The sequence below is a fragment of the Brienomyrus brachyistius genome, chromosome 18 (genome assembly GCF_023856365.1).
Source record: "Brienomyrus brachyistius isolate T26 chromosome 18, BBRACH_0.4, whole genome shotgun sequence".
In the NCBI taxonomy this organism is placed as follows: domain Eukaryota; kingdom Metazoa; phylum Chordata; class Actinopteri; order Osteoglossiformes; family Mormyridae; genus Brienomyrus; species Brienomyrus brachyistius.
Genome location: NC_064550.1, coordinates 3,250,983 through 3,271,811, shown reverse-complemented (window position 1 = coordinate 3,271,811; position 20,829 = coordinate 3,250,983). Strand labels below are relative to the sequence as shown.

Here is a 20,829-nt window from a genome sequence, read left to right as displayed (position 1 = left end):
GGCACCACCAGTGCAGAGCTTGCTCGGGAATGGCAGGAGGCAGGTGTGAGTGCATCTGTATGCACAGTGAGGCGAAGACTTGGAGGATGGCCTGGTGTCAAGAAGGGAAACAAAGAAGCCACTTCTCTCCAAGAAAAACATCAGGGACAGGCTGATAATCTGCAAAAGGTACAGGGATTGGACTGCTGAGGACTGGAGTCATGTTCTCTGAAGAATCCCCTTTCCGATTGTTTGGAGTATCTGGAAAAAATATTGTCCGGAGAAGAAAAGGTGAGCACTCCCATCAGTCCTGTGTCATGCCAACAGAAAAGCATCCTGAGACTATTCATGTGTGTTGTTTCTCAGCCAAGGGAGTGGGGTCACTCACAATTTTGCCTAAGAACACAGCCATCAATAAAAAATGGCACCAAAACATCCTTCGAGAGCAACTTCTCCCAACCATCCAAGAATAGTTTGCTGATGAACAATGCCTCTTACAGCATGATGCAGCACCGCACCATAAGGAAAAAGTGATAAGTGGCTCGGAGAACACAACATTGGGTCCATGGCCAGGAAACTCCCCAGACCTTAATCCCATTGAGAACTTGTGGTCAATCCTCAAGAGGCGGATGGACAAACAAAAACCCACAAATTCTGACAAACTCTAAGCATTGATTATGCAAGAATGGGCTGCCATCAGTCACGGTTTGGCCCAGAAGTTGATTGACAGCGTATCAGGGAGAATTGAGGTCTTGAAAAAGAAGGGCCAACACTGCAAATATTGACTCTTTGCAATAACATAGGTTACGTTCACACTGGCAGCCACATTGTCCAATTCCGATTTTTTTGCTCAGATCGGATTTGTCTATCTTAACGGTTCACATTCATAACTACAAGTGACCTGTATCTGACTGCAATGTGAATGCATCAGTCCTCCGAAACGTTACGCATGCACACATTGATATGTTTTTACACGGGTCAACTGCGTCACCAACAACAAAAAACGTCATATTTGTGGGACGGCTCATGGCATTAAAAATGGAGGCGTTAGTAGCTCACGCATATATCACACTTTCCTCAGACGACAAAAGGTGAATAATCTGTACATGGGCAGGTCGAAAAGGAGAGAAAAGTCAGGCGGCTAGCTTTTTATATTTTCACAGTTACTGAAACTGCTGCACCAAGAGATGTGTGGGTATTAGCCTGCTGGCGCAGGCTGATGATGTCAGCGCATGCATATAAGCAAAAAGCCACATGAATTCTGAGCGTTCACATTCAGGTCGCATGGCCGCGAATCGGATACGTATACGATTTAGTACCACATATGAAAGTGACACAAATCTAATTTGAAAAGATCAGATTTGCGTTTCCACACAGCCGTGAAAAGATCAGATCTGTGTCACATTAAGGCAAATAATCCGATTTGAGTCACTTCAGCATGGCAGTGTGAACCTAGCTTCATGTAATTGTCAATAAAAGCCTTTGTCACTTCTGAAATGCTTGTAATTATACTTCAGTATACCATAGAAACGTCTGACAAAAAGATCTACAAACACTGAAGCAGCAAACTTCGTGAAAACGAATGCTTGTGTCATTCTCTAAACTTTTGGCTACAGCTGTAGGTCAAGTATGTGTTTGTCTCTTAAAAAAAAAATTGGTAACACTTTACTTAAAGCAGACATATAAATGCATTATTATATTATTATACATTATATTACCTTCATAATGCATTATAATGCTTTCATAGAGTATTATAAACATGGCTATTGTCACGTGCAAAATGGGACGGAAGACGCAGGGACAAGAGTAAGTGCACACAAAGGGGTTTTATTAGACAACAAAACCAGGGTGAGAAAACAAAAGAATCATTGGGGATCAAAACAGTGGGAAAGGGTTTGAGTGAAGGCACAGCAGGGCGAATCATCAATGATAGGATTGGGGTTTATGAGAGGCATTTAAATACACAGGACTAACAAAGGAGCATAACGAGAGACAGCTGAGGTGAATTACGGCAGGTCAGTAATGAGAGGAGCGTAAAACGAGGAACAGGCATGTCTACTTCAGGCAACGCTGGGGAGAGAACAGAAGGGGCTGAGGCAGGGTGTGACAGCTATAAATATTTATAAAAAGGCATAAAACATTATAGAAATGTTCTCATGCATTATGAATGCTCTATGAAAGTCTCATCTATAATGCACTGTGAATACCTTTATAATGCATAATAATGGTCAGTATAACAATTAAGGATGCTTTGTGCTGCATTATGCATAATTTACAGTGCATTATAGATGAGACCATCGTACAGCATTCACAATGCATAATACACATGACTATAATGTTTTATACCTTTTTACAAATAGTCATCGCATGTGTATAATATTTTACGAGTGCATTAAAATTCATATAAGGTATCTATAATCCATTTTACATGACTACTTCAAGTAAAGTGGTACCAAAAATGTTCTTTTCCAGGTTGAAAAGCTGTAATCTCACAGAGAAATGCTGTGAAGTGTTGGGTTTAACTCTCAGCTCGAACTCCTCACACCTGAGAGAGCTGGACCTGAGGAACAATGACCTACAGGATTCAGGAGTGAATCTGCTCTCTGTTGGAATGGGGGATTCACAGTGTACACTGGAGATACTGAGGTCAGTATTACTAGCTTTTCCACGCTATAAATTAAGACAGTCCATATGATGGTTCAATCAGTAAGTCAGCTGATCTTGAATGCAAGCTGTCCAAGCATGGTGTGTTCCAATACCACAATACTATATATCCATCCATGCATCCATCCTCCAAACCGCTTATCCTATTGGGTCGCGGGGGGTCCGGAGCCTATCCCGGAAGCAATGGGCACGAGGCAGGGAACAACCCAGGATGGGGGGCCAGCCCATCGAAGCAATACTATATAATGCATTTTATATCAAACAAACACAAATAAAACTACCCTGGTTGAAAAAATTAATACAACAATACATCCTTTTATTTTGGGTAGCTCCTACATGGGCACCTTCCTGTGTTACATCAACCACCTGTCAGCTGTGAGAAATGACTCACTCCTGTAATCAGCTCTCATTATACTGTACAGCTCTGGGTGGACCACAGTGTATAAAATGTTTCATGTGCTAAGGTCTCTTTGAACAGAATTCCTGTAAGTTGTGTTGCATCCAATTAACATTTAACTTCATTATTTGTTCACTTTTAATATAAAACAAGCTATGAATTAGCTAGGCAGGAACAAGAACTAGCACGATATGACAGGCATGCATTAGCTGCTGGAAATGTTCACATCTCCTATTTCCAGAGTTACTAGTCAGTTTGGGGACTCCTGGTAGAAGGATTACTGAAGACTGCAGTGGAAGCTATTTCATTGGTCTGAATGTTATGGTAGGATTCACATATAATTTTCACATTGCTTATTAAAATCATAAATCTGCACTTGTTGAAATGGCAACTTCTGTTTATGTAAGGGCTAAAATGAAAACAAACACTGTCAACTACATTAGTGTGGAAAAAAGGGAAACTATTTTTAAAAAGTGGCTTGAAAGACTTTTTAGTCAGCACACAGATACAATAGGGGCATGTAAGCTTTTGACATCCACTGTACACATATTCACCTGCTGCCAGTGTTTTCACAGCCAGAACACACAGCAGACTCTGTACCCCCTCTCCTTGAGGGATCATCAGTGATTGTCCTACGCAGTTAGACGGGGGTGTTTCCCAGCTCTGATCTGGTCATGGTTCTGGGTGTGAAGGTTAATGTTTCCCAGGTTAGTCCCCTGTGGTGGGTAAGGAGGCAGGAGACACAGGATTTCAGTGGACACCCCAAAAGGGGCCGTGTTTATTTTAGGGGGAAAAGGGGGGACATTTAGAAAAGGGCAGTTTAAAGGTACCCAGAGGTCAGAGGCAAGCTCCTTCCTCACACTGCTGGGCCTAGCTCCTTGGTCACTGGCTGAGCAGGCTGGAGGCGGCAGTCCCTTACAGACGGTCATCCTCCAGCCTTTCAGAGAGATAGAGAGACGACAAGCAAGCTGCTCACCCGTTACTCTCTCCCCTTCCTGCCTATAATGCAGACTCTGAGCCGTGCTGGGGGAGGCGATCCTGCCGCTTCTCTGGAGCTATTATCCGCTGCCAGTTACCTCCTGTTGCCATTCCTCACTTCCTCACAGATGGTTCTATGGCTGACTGTGAGGATTTTGGCTTCTGTCTGGTGCTATGATGCTGATTGTCCTCTTTGGGCATTAGCCAACTTTCCTGCACCTGTGGCATCACACATTTTGCTCTTGGTGTTACTCCAGGGCCTCGTCCTCTCTGCCATTAGTGCCAAAATGGTAAAGTGTCAAAAACATACAAAAAGGTGACTTCAAATCATTGGAAAGGAAACATAGAACAGAAGAAAGAAAACAATAATAGTAAGATGAACTCAAAAAAATGACAATGACAGAACCATTAAGTGATAATGCGCAGTGAATGTGTAAACTGGTTGCATTACTTTACCCTCGATGGTGGGCATGTGTTGTGCATGAGCATATGTGTGTTTGTGTTGGGGTAGATAAAAGCAATACATTATGAGGTACAGATGAATGAGAGGAGAGGTGAGAGCAAAAGGAAGCATGATTGGGGGAAGGCTGTAGTTTGGTTAACCTAGGTAGGCTGGGCCACAATGACCAGTGGGTGGGCTAGAGGAAGAGGCATGGCAGTGCCACCCATGACACCCCCACCCCAAGCAGACCACACCCAACAGATTTGTATTTGTTTTTTCCTTATGTTTTTTCCTATCAGAGAAAGATCTGATCTGGTGTGATGCATTAACCCTTAGAACCCAACAAATGCAAAATTGATTTTTGCACCACATTAATCTCAGGCGCATAACTTTAGATAGGTATAACATACATGTAGAGACATAAATTACATATCGTTAAAATCAAGAGAACTTATTCAATCAAGTTGTCTAGGTTGCCATTTTGTTTTCTAAAGTATTCCAGAGTAATCCTGTGTGCAATGACGCACACATTTTCCACCAAAATGAACCCCTTATAATCCTTTAAACATCCATATTATTCACCTCAGTAGAGAACAAAGTGCATATTCGCAGTGACCCATGCACTACCCTTTGTTGTAAATTTGTTTTACAATTTATTTTTTATAAGGCTATACATACTGTAAAGGGATAGAAAACACTCAAAAATTAGCTGGAGTTCTGCTAGAAATAACAAAATGCAGCATTTAATTTAAATAGACCTACTCATCATGTAACTGTAACACATCCCACATGTAAACACAATGACGTCCTACAGCATTGGTTTCTTGTTTGAGGCTAAAATGCCGACTAAAAGTTTCATTGTGAAATTTCACTTTACCTGTCATCGGGTATATAGGCAGAAAAACGAAGGCGATGTCGTGTATTAAGCACAACTATGTTCGGAATTAATTTTAAGCAGACAACTGGAAGGACACAAGACGCAGAACTGGTAAAAAGAAAGATATCTCTTTTATTTACGAACCAAACAAAAACCCTACACGAGCCATCCACCTCTGCTACCGGCGGAAAGTGAACTGCGCCCCTCGTGGCACAGTATCAATGTACATATTGACCGGAACAACAGATAAAAGCCCACCACCAGGGGTTTATCAAAATATAAGTCTTCTTCTCCATTAACCTCTCTGTGTTGGAACACCACAGCTCCTCCCCTGTAATTTATAACCTCAACTTGAACCCATAACTTACATAGTACAACATTTTTTTTTTTTTTAATCACTACTCATCGGCAGTTACAAGTTCAGTCTTTCAGGAGGACGTCTGTTTCTCACAGGACGGCTGCTGCGTTCCACAACCAGCGGTGGTGATGGTACTATGGGTTGTTCTTCTACCGTCTTTGACACAGGTTGTTCCCAATCACGGCCTGTAGTGAACTCATCAAAGTCCAGACCTGCATCTGCACCAGAGTCCACTTGTCTCTGTGCAGGATTTACCTTGGTACTCAACATCTGGTTTACATGTTTTTTCACACACTTTCCATCTACTTCAACATTGTACGTCACAGGACCCAACACTTCGCGTATGACACCATTCAACCATTTTTCCCCTCCCCTGTAATTCTTTACCAAAACTTGTTGACCCACAGAGAAAGACCTAACACGAGGAAGGTGTGGTTCTGTCTCAGTTTGCATTCTATGAGAAAACTCTGGTCTGAGAAGTGACAACCTCGTTCGCACCTGTCTTCTCAGAAACAGCTCAGCGGGTGTCTTGCCCGTTGTAGTGTGGGGCGTGTTCCTGTATCCAAAAAGAAAATTTGCTACACAATGCTCAAGCGTCATGCCTCCAAGTGCTCTATTCTTTGCAAGCGATTTCTTAAGATTCTGTACTGATCTCTCAGCTAAACCATTACTTGCAGGATGGTATGCAGGCGATTTAATGTGTTTCACTCCATTTCTAGTAAGGAATGTCTCAAACTCTTGTGAAACGAACTGAGGTCCGTTATCTGTTATCACTTCTTTTGGTGAGCCATAAGCTGCAAACAAAGTTCTCAGCACATCTATTGTTTTAGCTGATGTAGTAGTGTGCATGGGAATAACCTCGGGCCATCTAGCATAAGCGTCCATCACTACTAAGAACATCTGCTTGTGGTCCTCAGCAAAATCAATGTGTATTCTCTCCCATGGACTTGAAGACCATTTCCAAGTATGTACTCGTGCAGTAGCTGGCATACTACGCTGTTGTTGGCAAATACTGCACTCACTCACCTCACGTTCAATGCTCTCGTCTAATGTAGGCCACCAGAAGAAACTTCTGGCTAGGGAGTTCATCTTAACTATCCCCCAGTGGTGTTCATGTAGTTCGGAGAGTAATCTCCCTCTCAATTTCTCAGGAACTACCACTCGTAAGCCCCACAAGAGACAATCATCTTCCACAGTTAGCTCATATTTTCTCTGAAAATAAGGCTTCAATGCCTCATCCTGCACATGTTTTGGCCAGCCGGTCAAAACCAGTTGCTTAACTACCTTCAAAACAGGATCTTTATCTGTCTCTTTGGCAATTTCTCTCGCCGTAATAGGCAATTCTTCCAGATATGCAACTCTGTATACTGGATTAGACACTACATCCACGCTAGGCTTCACAGGTAACCTTGATAAGGCATCAGCATTGCCATGCTGCTCTGACCTCTTGTATTGAATCTCATAGGTGTACGCTGCTAAAATTAGAGCCCATCTTTGCATTCTTGCTGAGGCCAGTGTTGGCACACCAGTTTTTGGCCCCAAGATTTTCAACAATGGCTTATGGTCGGTCACTAACAGAAATTTCCTACCATAAAGGTATTCATGGAACTTCATAACCCCAAAAACCAGACCAAGAGCCTCTTTCTCAATCTGTGAATAATTCTGCTCTGTTTTTGTCAACATTCTCGAAGCAAATGCAATCGGTCTCTCACTTCCATCATTCATTTTATGACTAATCACCGCACCAACTCCATAAGGAGAGGCATCACAGGCTAACATCAGCGGTAAGTCAGGGTCATAATGTACTAACAATTTGTCAGACTGAAGAGATTGTTTTGCCTTTTCAAATGCACTTTGACATTTCTCTGACCATTCCCAAACAACATCTTTGTGCAGCAGTGCTGTCATGGGCTGAATCAAGGTAGATAGATTGGAGATAAACTTCCCATAATAATTCAACAGTGCTAAGAATGACCTGAGTTCCGTCACATTTTTCGGAACTGCAGCTTTCTGGATAGCATCTGTCTTTTCTCCCATTGGGTGAATGCCCATAGCATCTATGACATGCCCCAAGTACGACACACTGCTCTTCATAAACTCACACTTCTCTCGTTTTACCCTGAGATTGGAAACTTCTAGCCTCCTAAGAACCTCTTCCAAGGTAGCTAGGTGTCTGTCTGTATCCTTTCCAGTCAGTAAGATATCATCTAAGTAGCAGATGACACCGTCCAGCCCTTGAAGTACTTGATCCATTATCTTTTGAAAAATTGCCGGAGCACTGGCAACACCATATGGTAGTCTATTGTAATGATATAAACCCTTGTGCGTGTTGATAGTGAGGTAACGCCTTGAGCCTTCCTCTAGCTGCACTTGCTGATAAGCTTGTGATAAGTCTAGTTTGGTAAATTGCTGACCTCCAGCTAATTTAGCAAATAGATCTTGAGTTCGGGGTAGTGGATACTGTTCCACATTCAACCAGGGATTTACAGTGACCTTGTAGTCCCCACATATACGTACACTGTCATCTTTTTTAGGTACACAGACTATGGGAGCTGCCCACTCGCTATAGTTAGTTGGTGAAATTACCCCTTCAGCTTCTAATCTTGCCAGCTCTCTCTCTACAGCTTCTCTAAGTGCATAAGGCACATTTCTAGGCTTACAGAACTTGGGCACAGCATTTTCAGTTACTTGCAACCTTGCTTCGATGCCCTTGAGCTTTCCTAACTCAGGTTTGAATACTGCTGCATGTCTAGCACACACCTCATCCACTGTTTCAGCAGTCACTCGGTTGACTCTTGACCAGTCTAGTTTTAACTGGCTAATCCAGTCTCGACCCAACAATGCAGGACCCTTTCCTTTCACTACTAGTAGTTCTAGCTTTTTTGTGACCTCTTTGCATTTCACCTTTGCTGTGAATTTGCCTATCAGTTGCAATGATTCTTGGCTGTAAGTTTTCAGCACACAGTTAGCGAGGCTAAGTTTAACTGACTTAAACCTGCGTTGGTACAGACTTTCAGATATCACTGACGCAGCTGCGCCAGTGTCAACCTCCATTTTTACTCTGGCACCATTTACACTGACATATGCATAATAAGGTTTCACCACATCTGTACTGGAGTCCACTGCAAAAAGATCAACCCCTCCTCTGTCAAAAAGCTGACCAGTGTCACTATTTTGAACATCAACCATGCACCTGGATGGCACACAACCTTCTTCCGGGTTGTCTCGGAGCTGCAGCTTTCTACAGCCACGATTAGTGTATAGCGGGTGATCATTACGGCGCTGGGGAGCGTTGCAACCAGGGTCTCTCTCGCGCTGGGGAGCGTTGCAACTTTGACCTGTCCGCTGTTTGAGAACGCTGGCACCGTGACATGTCTCATGCTTGAGAGCGTTGCAATTTCCCTTGTTCTCTGTGTGCGCTGCCCCTGTTTTTACTCCTGCCATGCGTGAGCGGCATGCTTTCGCGATGTGTCCTCTTTTGTTACACTGGTGACACTCCACGTCCTTGAATCTGCACTCATCTGGTCTGTGTCCCTTACCACTGCAACGATAGCAAGGCTTCCCGCTAGCTGCAGGCTTTCTTGTCGCCTCACGCTGCTTCGTTTTAACTTGCTTATCCACCACATTAGCCTTGTAGGTTTTCTGTGAGAACTGTTGCACACTGTCTTTCGTTACTTCAAATGCAAGCGCCATTTCAACTGAAAGCGGTAACGTTAAGTCTTTAATGTGAGCTGCGCTGAGCAAACGATCTCTCAGTTCAGTGCTCTTAACCCCACACACGAACCTATCACGCAGTGCTTCGTCTAAAAATGTCCCAAACTTACATGTGGCAGCTAACTTTCTTAAATTAGCAATGTACTCACTTATGGTCTCGTTTTCCTTCTGACTTCTTCCGTGAAACTTGCATCTTTCGGCGATGAAATTGGTTTTCGGAACGTAATGCTGTTGTAGCAGTCCCACCAAATCCTCATAACTTTTTTCAGAAGGCTTAGCAGGCGCGCTCAAATCCATCAGCAAGCTATGCGCCCTTTTTCCTACCACAGTAAGAAAAACCGCCTTGGTTCTCTCCTCTTTGGTATCCAGGCCATTCGCTGCAAAGTACTGCTCTAGCCTCTGACGATAATTATCAAAACTTTCTTCACTTTCCTCGAAGTGGAAATCTTCTGGCTTCCCAAATGCCATTTTCTGCTCGACGGTCCTTTCACTCACCGAACGTCTCTGTGGCTCGTCTGGATTTTCTGTTGCGTCAGAGTCGCTTGACATGCTAACACTGTGTCTTCCAACTTAAAAATATCCCATCCTCGTCGCCAAAACTGTCGTGTATTAAGCACAACTATGTTCGGAATTAATTTTAAGCAGACAACTGGAAGGACACAAGACGCAGAACTGGTAAAAAGAAAGATATCTCTTTTATTTACGAACCAAACAAAAACCCTACACGAGCCATCCACCTCTGCTACCGGCGGAAAGTGAACTGCGCCCCTCGTGGCACAGTATCAATGTACATATTGACCGGAACAACAGATAAAAGCCCACCACCAGGCGTTTATCAAAATATAAGTCTTCTTCTCCATTAACCTCTCTGTGTTGGAACACCACAGGCGATAAACATTATTCAGCATTAGACTAAACCTGTCTGTTATATATATATTTATCCAATGAATCATAACCTAAACAATGCCTTTCTATTTCAGTTTATATAACCATTGTTATATTGTTGTCTATCTGTCTTCAAAAACTTACCAAATGGATGCTAAATCAAAGACATTCATTTCCACCTGACACTATGTATTCCTTCACAAAACTAAGCCATAGAAAGGTCCCCAGTGAAAGCCCTGCATTCCCACATCATAGAGGCTCTGATCTCAATGTTTATAAGATTATATTTGTAGTACCTGCAAATTTTTATATTAGATGTGAGTAAAAATTGAGAAATTTCAGTAGGTGCAAGCAGTTTTTTTCCCTCATAAAAAGGATATCAAGACTGTGTCAGAATTTACACATCAAATTATGACATATATGAGTAGCCCAGAATGTCCTGAAAACAAAAACATACAGCATATGTGGCTAACTCGTGTACTTACCATGTAATAAGACAAAAATCAAAGGGATAGAAAAGTTGAAAGGAGTAACCAATCACAAAAGGTGCAGCACAACAAGGAACAGGTGAAATCAACATTAAATACACACAGAAACTGGAAAACAAGCAAAAACACTAGGATGACAACACTAGGAAGGACTCGGGCCACAAGAATACACAGGAATAATGAAACATAGCAGTTACGGGGAAAACCAAATTAGGGAACTAAGTAATAAACAATAGGAAACAAAACAGAAAAACACAGGAACATAAAATCAAATACAACTGGTGAGGCATATGAATATATATGGCTTACTCATGTACAGTAAAATCAAAGGAATAAAAATATTCTCAAAAATGGATATGATAGAAAGGGTCAAAAGAAGCAGGACACGCAGGTTCGACTATCCTGGACCAGAAGTGATCAGTATGTGGGAAAGTGACCAGCAGAAGGTCACCACCTCACACCAGCTGTGAGACCCATGCCCGAAGAGGGAAAGAGACAAAAAAAATGGAGTCAGGTTATGATGTTTGTCACGATCAAGCGCGAGCAGAGCGGCGATCGTGAGGGTAGGCGAGCAAGGAACAGGCAAACAGGTCAAAGTCGGGGCAAAACTCAGGGTTTTAATGGGATCAGGGAGCAGGAAACACTAGACGGGAGATACAGACACCTAGCCACAATGACGGACAAGGGGAACAGGTAACCAGGACTTAAATAGGATGGGACTAATCAAAGTAAGCGGACAAAGCTGGAGACGATCATGGAATCACACGTGGCTAATCAGGGGGCGTGGCACACACGAGGAGCGAGATCATTGGGCAGAAAATATTTGGCTTGGACCATCAGTAAACCTAAATAGGGGAACAAGACAGACATGCAGAACAGACACAAGGACAGCAACCCAGACAAAGAATAAGGAGAAGTCCGAGACATGGCTGAAAATTTTAACATCGAAGTTAAAACCACTGCTGCATACAGCCCATGGAGCAATGGCCTTCTCGAATGGCATAATCGAAGGTTAACAGAAGTGCTGCTGAAACTCAAAAAGGATCCTGACAGCAACTGGGAAACTGCTCTAGATTGGGCTTTGATGGCAAAAACACAATGCAAAATGCTTTAGTCCATACCAGTTCGTTTTTGGACGCAATCCTAATCTTCCTTCGGTCCTTACTGACAGCCCACCTGCACTTGAGGGGACTACTGTGAGCGAATGGGTAGGGAACCACATCACTGCATTACATGCAGCGCGAAAATTTTTTCACTGAGGCAGAATGCTCTGAAAGAACAAGGAGAGCGTTGAGAAAACAGATTCGAAATACTGACACGAAATACACAGTAGGTGACAAGGCATATTACAAGCGTATGGATTGTGCTGAGTGGAAGGGACTAGGCACTGTAATTGGTCAATATGGTATGGTTGTATTTGTTAGGCATGGTGGCATATGTGTTCGTGTACATCACACAAGGCTTCGCTATGCGCGTAACTCAAATCAAGCAGAAACTGAGTGTGAAAGCCAAAATTTGGTGCAAGGAGAATGCTCTCAAAATGAAAGAGGTAACAACAGGTACACTCTTTCCACATCGGAAAGTGAGGAGGAAATGGAAAGACATGACATGGTCAACACTGATGGAGCAGGTGAGGTGGAGACGCTCAAGTAATGACACAACAAAATCCCTCAATCTGAGGAAAGGACAGGTTGTTCAGTATGTTAACAAAGGGAATAGAAGTACCTGCACAACTGAAATTCTTGGTCGTGTACGAAAGGCAACTGGAAAATCGAGTAACTGGTACAACTTGAAGTATTTAGAACCAGCCAGTATTGCTGGTACGTCTGGATCAGACAATCTTCAAACTGGACCATTTCAAACCTTAGAGACTCAATTCAGTCAAGAGGAGGAAAATGTGCTTGTGATGGATGATGTGTCACTTGAAGTAGCAAAACAAACTGAGTTAAGTAATTGGAAGAATAATAATGTTTTTGAAGAGGTCATAGATGTTGGCCAAAAATGCATTTCAACAAGATGGGTCTGCACAATGAAAGAGACCTCAAATGGACTTGTAGCAAAGGCGCGGCTGGTAGCTAGAGGCTTTGAAGAGCTTGACATTCAACAACGTCCTAAGGATTCTCCAACATGTGCATCTGAATCTTCTATCTGTGATATGCCAGAATAAGTGGAAACTCAATTATTTGCACATAAAATCTGCATTTCTGCAAGGGGCTCCATTAGACCGTGACATCTACATTCGTCCTCCACCCGAAGCTAACTGTGTTGGAAAGCTTTGGAAACTTCAAAAATGTGTTTATGGTCTTGCGGATGCCTCACTGTATTGGTACAAAAGAGTGAGAGACGCTGTGTTTGAAACAGGAGGCAAGGTGTCTCAGGTGGATCCAGCTGTGTTTTACTGGTTGGATCAGAAGGGCAATGTTAATGGAGTACTTGGATGTCATGTGGATGATTTCATTTGGGGAGGCACAACTGATTTCTCTGGTACTGTGATTTCTCACATGAAAAATACTTTTCAGGTTGGCAGAGAGGAGATGGATCATTTCTGTTACATTGGCATGGAAGTTTCCACAGACAATGGCACTGTCTTTGTACCGCAAGAAAGATATGCTAAGAGTTTGTCCTCTATTCACATTGACTCCACTCGGGCTTTACAGCGTGATTCTATACTTGATGAAGCTGAAGTAGATCAACGTAGATCTAAGGTTGGTCAGCTTCTCTGGATAGCAAGACAAAGTCGACCTGATGTCATGTTCGATGTGTGTTACCTAGCTTCATCAATGAAACATGCCACGGTACAAGACCGGCATGACGCCAAGAAAATTGTGACAAATTTGAAAACTGTCTGTGTGAAGCTGAAGATTCAGTTTTTGGTAAAACAAGAGAAACTGAAGCTTGTTCTTTTCAGTGACGCATCACTAGGAAACTTACCGAATGGAGGCACACAAGGTGGGCACTTCATCATGCTCATGGGACAGGATGGCAAGTTCTCACCACTGTGTTGGCAGTCGAAGAGAATAAGGAGGGTTGTTCGCAGAAGCCTTGCTGAAGAAACTCTTGCATTGGCTGATGGCATTGATAATGCAATATTCCTTTTTACACTGTGTTCAGAGCTCATCACAAGTGATGTAGATAGACTGAGGTTACGCATAACCTGTGACACAGACAACCATTCCCTAGTTGATGCTATCGGATCCACAAAATCTGTTATTGAGAAACGATTACAGCTTGAGATAAGCAGCATCAAAGAACTATTCGAAGGTGAAAAGGTCCAGAGTGTGATGTGGTCACCTACGCAGCTTGCAAACTGCTTGACCAAGAAAGGGGCAGCTGCTCTGCTGCTCCTAAAAACACTTAATGATGGAGTATGGCACTTGTAAAGAAAAAAAATGAGTGAGATTGTTGTCATGTTTATGTTTTACAAAAGAAAACATTAATGTTTAGACTGTTCAGGTTAGCTTTAATTGTTCAGTTGTGTGTTCAATTATTTTGTATATCGCAATGGTTATTGGGATTGCTCATGCATATTGGGCTAGGGGCAGAGTGTCGAGAGTAGCATGTTGTGAATGGATGTAAGATCGAAAATATAGTCTGTTATTAGCATAAGTTTATGGTGGTATGTTTCTTGAGTTAACACACTTATAATAATCAGGTGAATTTTGGAATTTGAGACATTTAAGATTAAAGAACTACTAATTAAAAAGAAGTCTACATGGGAGTATGATCCATGATTATGGGAGAAAAAAGAGAACTCTTTAGCTAGAGGATGTTGTAGTCTCCAGCTGTCACTAAGGCCAAAAAATTATTCATTAGATGATTAAGTGATCAGATTCAACAAGATGTGTTTCTTGTAATAGGCAAATATCTGCAGATAAACTGGACAAGTGTTGAAGAACTTTGATTCTTTTAACCTGGGAGTCAATACCACAGATATTCCAAGTTGCAAAGTTGAGGGAAGACATGTTGTAAGCTGTGGTTTATGAATGAAGGGGTTGAGTATGCATTCTTGTACCGTGCGCGCGTGTGTGTGTGTGTGTGTGTGTGTGAATGTATGGACCTATATCAGGGGAGGTGGGATGGGGGGAAGTGAAGGTATCATTATTAGCATGATGAAGTGTAAATATATTATCTACTAGGAATATAGATAGGAAAGATGTACGAGATGGGGAGTTTAGAGAGGCATAAAATAACAACTAACAGAACGAACCAGGGCTCCAGACTAACTTTTTGCATTGACTGCACTGGTGTGCCTAACTTTTTCATTTAGGTGCATTGCCACGAAATTAAGGTGCACCCAATTTTTTCACAATACAGGATTTGATTCTTTGAGATGACAACAAAAGCACTGTTACCGGCCATGCTTTGGCTGGATTTTTTGCATTGCATCACATTGATCATTTTATCATACAGTACCTAAGCCACAGAAATTGGGCTAGCCAGTCTTTCCGAAATGCATATATTATGGCCTTTTTATGTTCCGATGGCTCTGGTTCAGAGTCTGATGCCATCTGCGATGCTTGGCCAGGGTTACTTACCAGGGACAGGGGTGACGGATGGTTGAATTATTATCTCTGCTGATGGTGTAAGGTTTAAGTTGTACCTTTTAGAGCCAGGGTTGGGAACATGTGTAATAGGTAGCAAAGCATTTTTATTAACTAAAAAACTTTCAGGACTTCTCTTCAGATCCGGCCCTTCTTTACCTTTGATTGGCTGTGACTTTGATGTTCTTCTTAATAATAATAATAATACATTTTATTTGCATTTAATAATACAATATATTTTAGCAATCTCAAAGTGCTACAAAGTAAAAGAGTAGTGTAATAAAAATACTATAAAAAAAAAATACTAGACTATACTGTAAAATACTTAACTAAATGTCTTTCTAAAAAGATAGGTTTTTATATTTTTTTTAAAAACTGTGGGGCTCTCAGGTAGTCAGGGAGGGCGTTCCACAGCCTTGGTGTCACAGATGAAAAGGCCCTATCAGCCATGCTGCGGAGCTTGGTTCTGGGGACTTGGAGGGTGTTAGTGTGTACAGAGCGGAGTGTGCGTGAGGAGGTATGGGGGGTGAGGAGTTCTTATAAGTAAAGGGTCAGTTATTGGACTTCTGTGCTAACCACAGTTTGTCCATAACAAACATAAGTGCCCTTGGCACCAGAGCACCCTAGACTGCAGTTCGATGATTGATTTTGTAATTATGTCATTAGATCTGTGTCCGTGTGTTTTGGACACTCAGGTAAAGAGAGGAGCTGAGCTGTCAACTGATCACCACCTAGTGGTGAGTTGTATCTGATGGTGGAGAAAGATGCCGGATAGACCTGTTCGACCCAAACATATAGTGTGGGTATGCTGGGAGCGTCTGGTGGAGGCCCCTGTCTGGGAGATCTTTAACTCACACCTCTATCAGAACTTCTATTTACTCTGAAGGAAGTCAGGTGGCATGGAGCCTGAGTGGGCCATGTTCTAGGACTTCATCTGTGGCCGTAAGGTTGTTCATGCCTGTAGTGGCGGCAATCTCCAAACCCGGTGGACTCTGAGGGGAACTTGCCCATCTCTAGGGCTAAAGTCACTGAAGTAGTTAAAAAAAGTGGAAAGGCTCCAGGGATGGATGAGATTTGCCATGAGTTCTTGAAGGCTCTTGATGCTGTTTGGCTGTCTCGGTTGTAGGAATTATTAGCTCAGGTATATTTTAATATCTCCACCAATATGTTTTGAAATTAATTAACTTTTAATTAATTATTATTTAATGCTGATTAGTAACCAATTGTTATGCCGAATGGTCGGCTCCTCCAAACTCAATTGCGAATCCCCGTGAGTCTGTTAATGTGAGACTTAAATGGGATTCATTAATAACCAGTATCGCTTAATAACCTGGGTTAGTAGGCTCGTCCAGCGAGCTGGGTCACCAGGTAATGTAAACGATCGGTAGCGAAGCTCCCCTCACGGCCAATGAGAGAGAGTCTCGCGATATTTCAGGCGAGTTTGAGGTTTCAGAGCGTAGTAGCCAGATCGCACAGAGGCAGGGACTATTGTGAGCACTCAATGACGGAGGCTGAAGTTGTGTAAAAAGACATGCATTTATTCCTACAACTAACATAAGACAGACATTACACCTAACAAACAATAAACATGAAATAATGGAATAGACACAAACGATGTAATCATGAAAATGCAATGACCAGATTTAAAATGATTAACCTAAAAAGGGAAAAACTGTTCTGCAAAGCAAGCAGTTTGTAGGAATATAAACCTAAAGGAATATAGCAGGTGAATAGGACAGTTTAGGTTGTTAGAAAGGAAAGGAAGTTGGTTTACTTGGATGCAGGAAAGAGGGAGGTCTTTGCAGTTGGTTGCAGTGGCTGATGAGCTGATGGGTGATGGCTCTCAGGGAGGCGCGGTGTTTGCAGCGGTTGTTGGAGTGGAGTCCCTCCGGTTCTTTCTTCTGGTGAAGCTTGGGCTGAGTTGCAGTTCTTTGGGTCTTCACCGACGGGCTTCAAGAACGCTGCTTGTTTCTCCTTTTTCTCCCCTTTTCTCCGCTCTTTGTTCTGAGGTGCCAGGTTTTATAGCATAAGGTTCGTGATTAGGAGTGACCAGGAATTCGAGTCCTGGACCAATGGCTGACCATCCATTTGGTGGGCTTTCGAAAGGGGGTCGGTATCAGTCCTTTTGGGATTTATGACCAGACTGACTTCTCTGGTAATGATGATTTTCATTAGGCTGGTGTAACTTTTGATATATCCACTTTTGTGATAACCACTGACCAGATTTGGAAACTGGAGTGATTTTCCTTCGGTTTGATACCAAACATGCCATACCAGCCTAGCGGTTCACACCAAATACCATCTGTGATGATTAATTAATGATTACTTATATTATGCTATTATGTTATGTTCTATTACTCACACCAGTATATGGTACAGGTGGTTTAGGTTGTACCTCAACAGATATTACCCTTTATACAGACATTATATGACATATTCTCATGTCATAAGCACATCTTACCCTTAGATAGGCATGGTAGAATACAAAGATCAGATAAGGGTTGCCGAGGAATGTGGCAAAGAAAAGGGGGGGGAGAAGGTTTGTCAAACAAAGAAAAAGAATCTCCAAAAGTTAAGACACATTCGAACATAACCTGTACATATCTGTATATTAAGACTAGTAGTCAAGAGTAAATACATATACAGATATACAAAAGCCAAACTTAAAAGAAACTTTATTTGGGGTGTTGGTCTGTTCGGTGAGTGGTATGTAAGGCAGGATGTCTGGGGAGGGGGTTGTGTGCCAAGTCGAGAGACCCCTGTCCTTGGGGTCCACTCTGCTGTCTGTAGGTCGTTAAAACTTTGAGCAATAAAAGTTGGAGTGCTGGCCTCCCTGGTTATCTGAGTGTGTGGGGTCACGAACCCCCCTTTTGAGGCCTAGGCCGATGTGTGCCTTCTCGTACCAGGGTAGGCCTTGTCTCAAGCCACCTGGAATTTAAGCTTTGTGATATGTGCATGTGTGATCCTACACGGTTGACATGCCTCTTCAGCATTGCTTGGGCGTTGGGGACAGTGCCTTTGCATTGGCAGAGTGGGGTGGTGGTCCCAGTTTTTAAGAAAGGGGGCAGGAGGATGTGTCCCAAATCCTTGGCATGGTCTATGCTGGGGTACTGGAGAGTAGGGTCTGTCCATTGGTCGAACGTCGGATCCAGGAGGAACAATGCGGATTCTGTTCTGGCCGCAGTATATTGGAGGGTTTATGGGATTTTGCCCAACCAGTTAACATGTGCTTTGTGGACTTGGAAAGGGCATATTACTGTGTCCCTCGGAGGGTATTGTGGGGGGTGCTCCAGGAGTATGGGGTACAGGGTCCATTGTCATGGGCCATTAGATCCCTGAACAAACAGCAACCTTGGTTCGCATTGCCAGCAGTTAGTCAAATTCGTTCATGGTGGGTGTTGGACTACCCTTGTCAGGGCTACCCTTTGTCACCGATTCTGCTCATAACTTGGACAGAATTTCTTAGCATAGCCAAGGGGCAAAGGGGGTCTGGTTCGGGGGCTTCAGGATTGCATCGTCATAGGGAAGTTTAGACATTTGGGAAGGAGCTTAGACATTTGGGAAGGGCTTAAAGTACAGCCGCTGCTCCTCCACATTGAAAGGAGCCAGTTGAGGTGGTTTGTGCATCTATCTAGGATGCCTCTTGAACAGCTCCCTGGGGAAGTGTTACAGGCATGTCCAACTGGGAGGAGGCCCGGGGCATACTCAACTCACGCTGGAGAGTTAATGTCTCTTGGCTGGCCTGGGAATGCCTTTGTATTCCCCTGGAGAAGCTGGAGCATCCCTGTTTAGACTGCTGCCTCTGCAACCTGACCCTGGATAAGCGGCAGAGAATGGAATGCAATGGATTAGAATAGAAGGCCTGTATTGTCATTGTAAAAATTACAATGAAATTATGAGTGCTACTTCAGCTGGGTTCATTTCTTCAACATAAAAAAGACAAAAACATAAAAAGATACAGATGACATGCAACAGTATTGAGTAACAAGAACAGTAACACATCACACGATAAAAAACAAATAATTGAAATTGCACTTGTCCACATACAGTAATTGCACTACAGGATACACATTTACCTCAGTTTAAAATGAAAAAAAAATGGTGTGAATGATGCTTGTTTAATAGTTTGCGTAATCAACAATATCATCTAGGTAGGCATCCATATTTGCAACACAAGAAAGAACTAAGTTGATTATGTGTTGAAATGCAACATAAGCAAGTAAATTCTGCTAAACTGGAGAAGTACACAACAATTCTCCCTTAAATAGTTTCAATGGACCACACACTGTTTGCCCAAACACAAGTTCTGTGGGCTAAACCCATAAGATTCCTGTAATGTTCCACAAGCAGCAAACAATATGAGAGGTATAGCTTCATCTCAGTTTTTGTCATGTTCTAAACAATAGGTCCTAAGCATCAATTTAAAACTTTGATGAACATGTTCCACATTTCCTTTTGATTGAAGGTGGTATGGACCAGATGCAGTATGTCGTATTGATAACTGGTTAAACACCTTAAACATAAAGTTCGTACCCCGATCTGTCTGAACAACCCCGGACAACCCAAAGATTGAGAAAAACTTAGTTAAAACTTTGACAACAGCAGAGGCAGTTATTTTCCGTAGAGGAATTGTCTCTGGGTAGCATGTAGCAATGCATAGCATAGTTAAAAGGAACTGGTTACCAGTTTTTGTCTTAGGAAAGGATCCACACAATCAATAACGATGTTTAACTCAATATTTACTGTTATTTGTTAATTTGTTAATCCTAGAAATAAATTATAACCACAAAAATACCTTTATAATAGTACTTAGTCACAGCAAAAATAATTATACTTCAGGGAGCTAATGTGTCAATGGAATATCAAAAAAGTAGTGTATGGCTGAATTTTACTAAAATAGTCAGGGAGTCAGGTCATTATCACAGTACAGCTTACCATCAATATACCATTTGTTGACAGTGATCACAGCTTTCTTACCCTTCACGATGGATTGTTTTCTGATGCTGAGTAAGGACTTGCATCTGTTCAATATCTCATGAGTAAATTGGTTGTCGAGTCTGTCTCTTTAAGTAGTTTGCCCTGTCGTTGAACAAGTTGTTTATGCTATTTCACAATAATCAGTTGGGGATGATTGATATTGATCTTTACTCTCCCGTTTACATGGGTACGTCAGCACTGGCATGTTGACAGGTTGCTTCCACCTGTATCTTGTGTAAAATTCTGTGATTCCCTTTCTATAGGCTGTCTGACTGTAAAGTCGCAGAGAGAAGCTGTTCATTCCTGGCTTCAGCTCTGAGGTCAAATCTCTCACACCTGAGAGAGCTGGATCTGAGCTACAATCACCCAGGAGACTCAGGAGTGATGCTGCTCTCTGCTGTACTGGAGGATCCCAGCTGTAAACTGGAGAAGCTGAAGTAAGTAGAGAATAGACCTGCCACAATTAGTCAACGCAGGCAACGACATTGATGCTGAAAATATTTTAATACAATTTATTTTATTTAAGAGT

The 20,829-nt window shown here is 42.5% G+C and overlaps 1 protein-coding gene across 1 annotated transcript in view; it reads left to right on the top strand.

The window, feature by feature from the left end:
- The window catches only part of LOC125713170 (NACHT, LRR and PYD domains-containing protein 12-like), a 39,796-nt gene that overhangs the window by 10,852 nt on the left and 8,115 nt on the right, over nt 1–20,829 (top strand). Inside the window, exons 5-6 of the mRNA XM_048984117.1 lie at nt 2,452–2,625; nt 20,564–20,737. Coding sequence (XP_048840074.1) covers nt 2,452–2,625; nt 20,564–20,737 — 348 coding nt within the window. The remainder of the gene's footprint in view (nt 1–2,451; nt 2,626–20,563; nt 20,738–20,829) is intronic.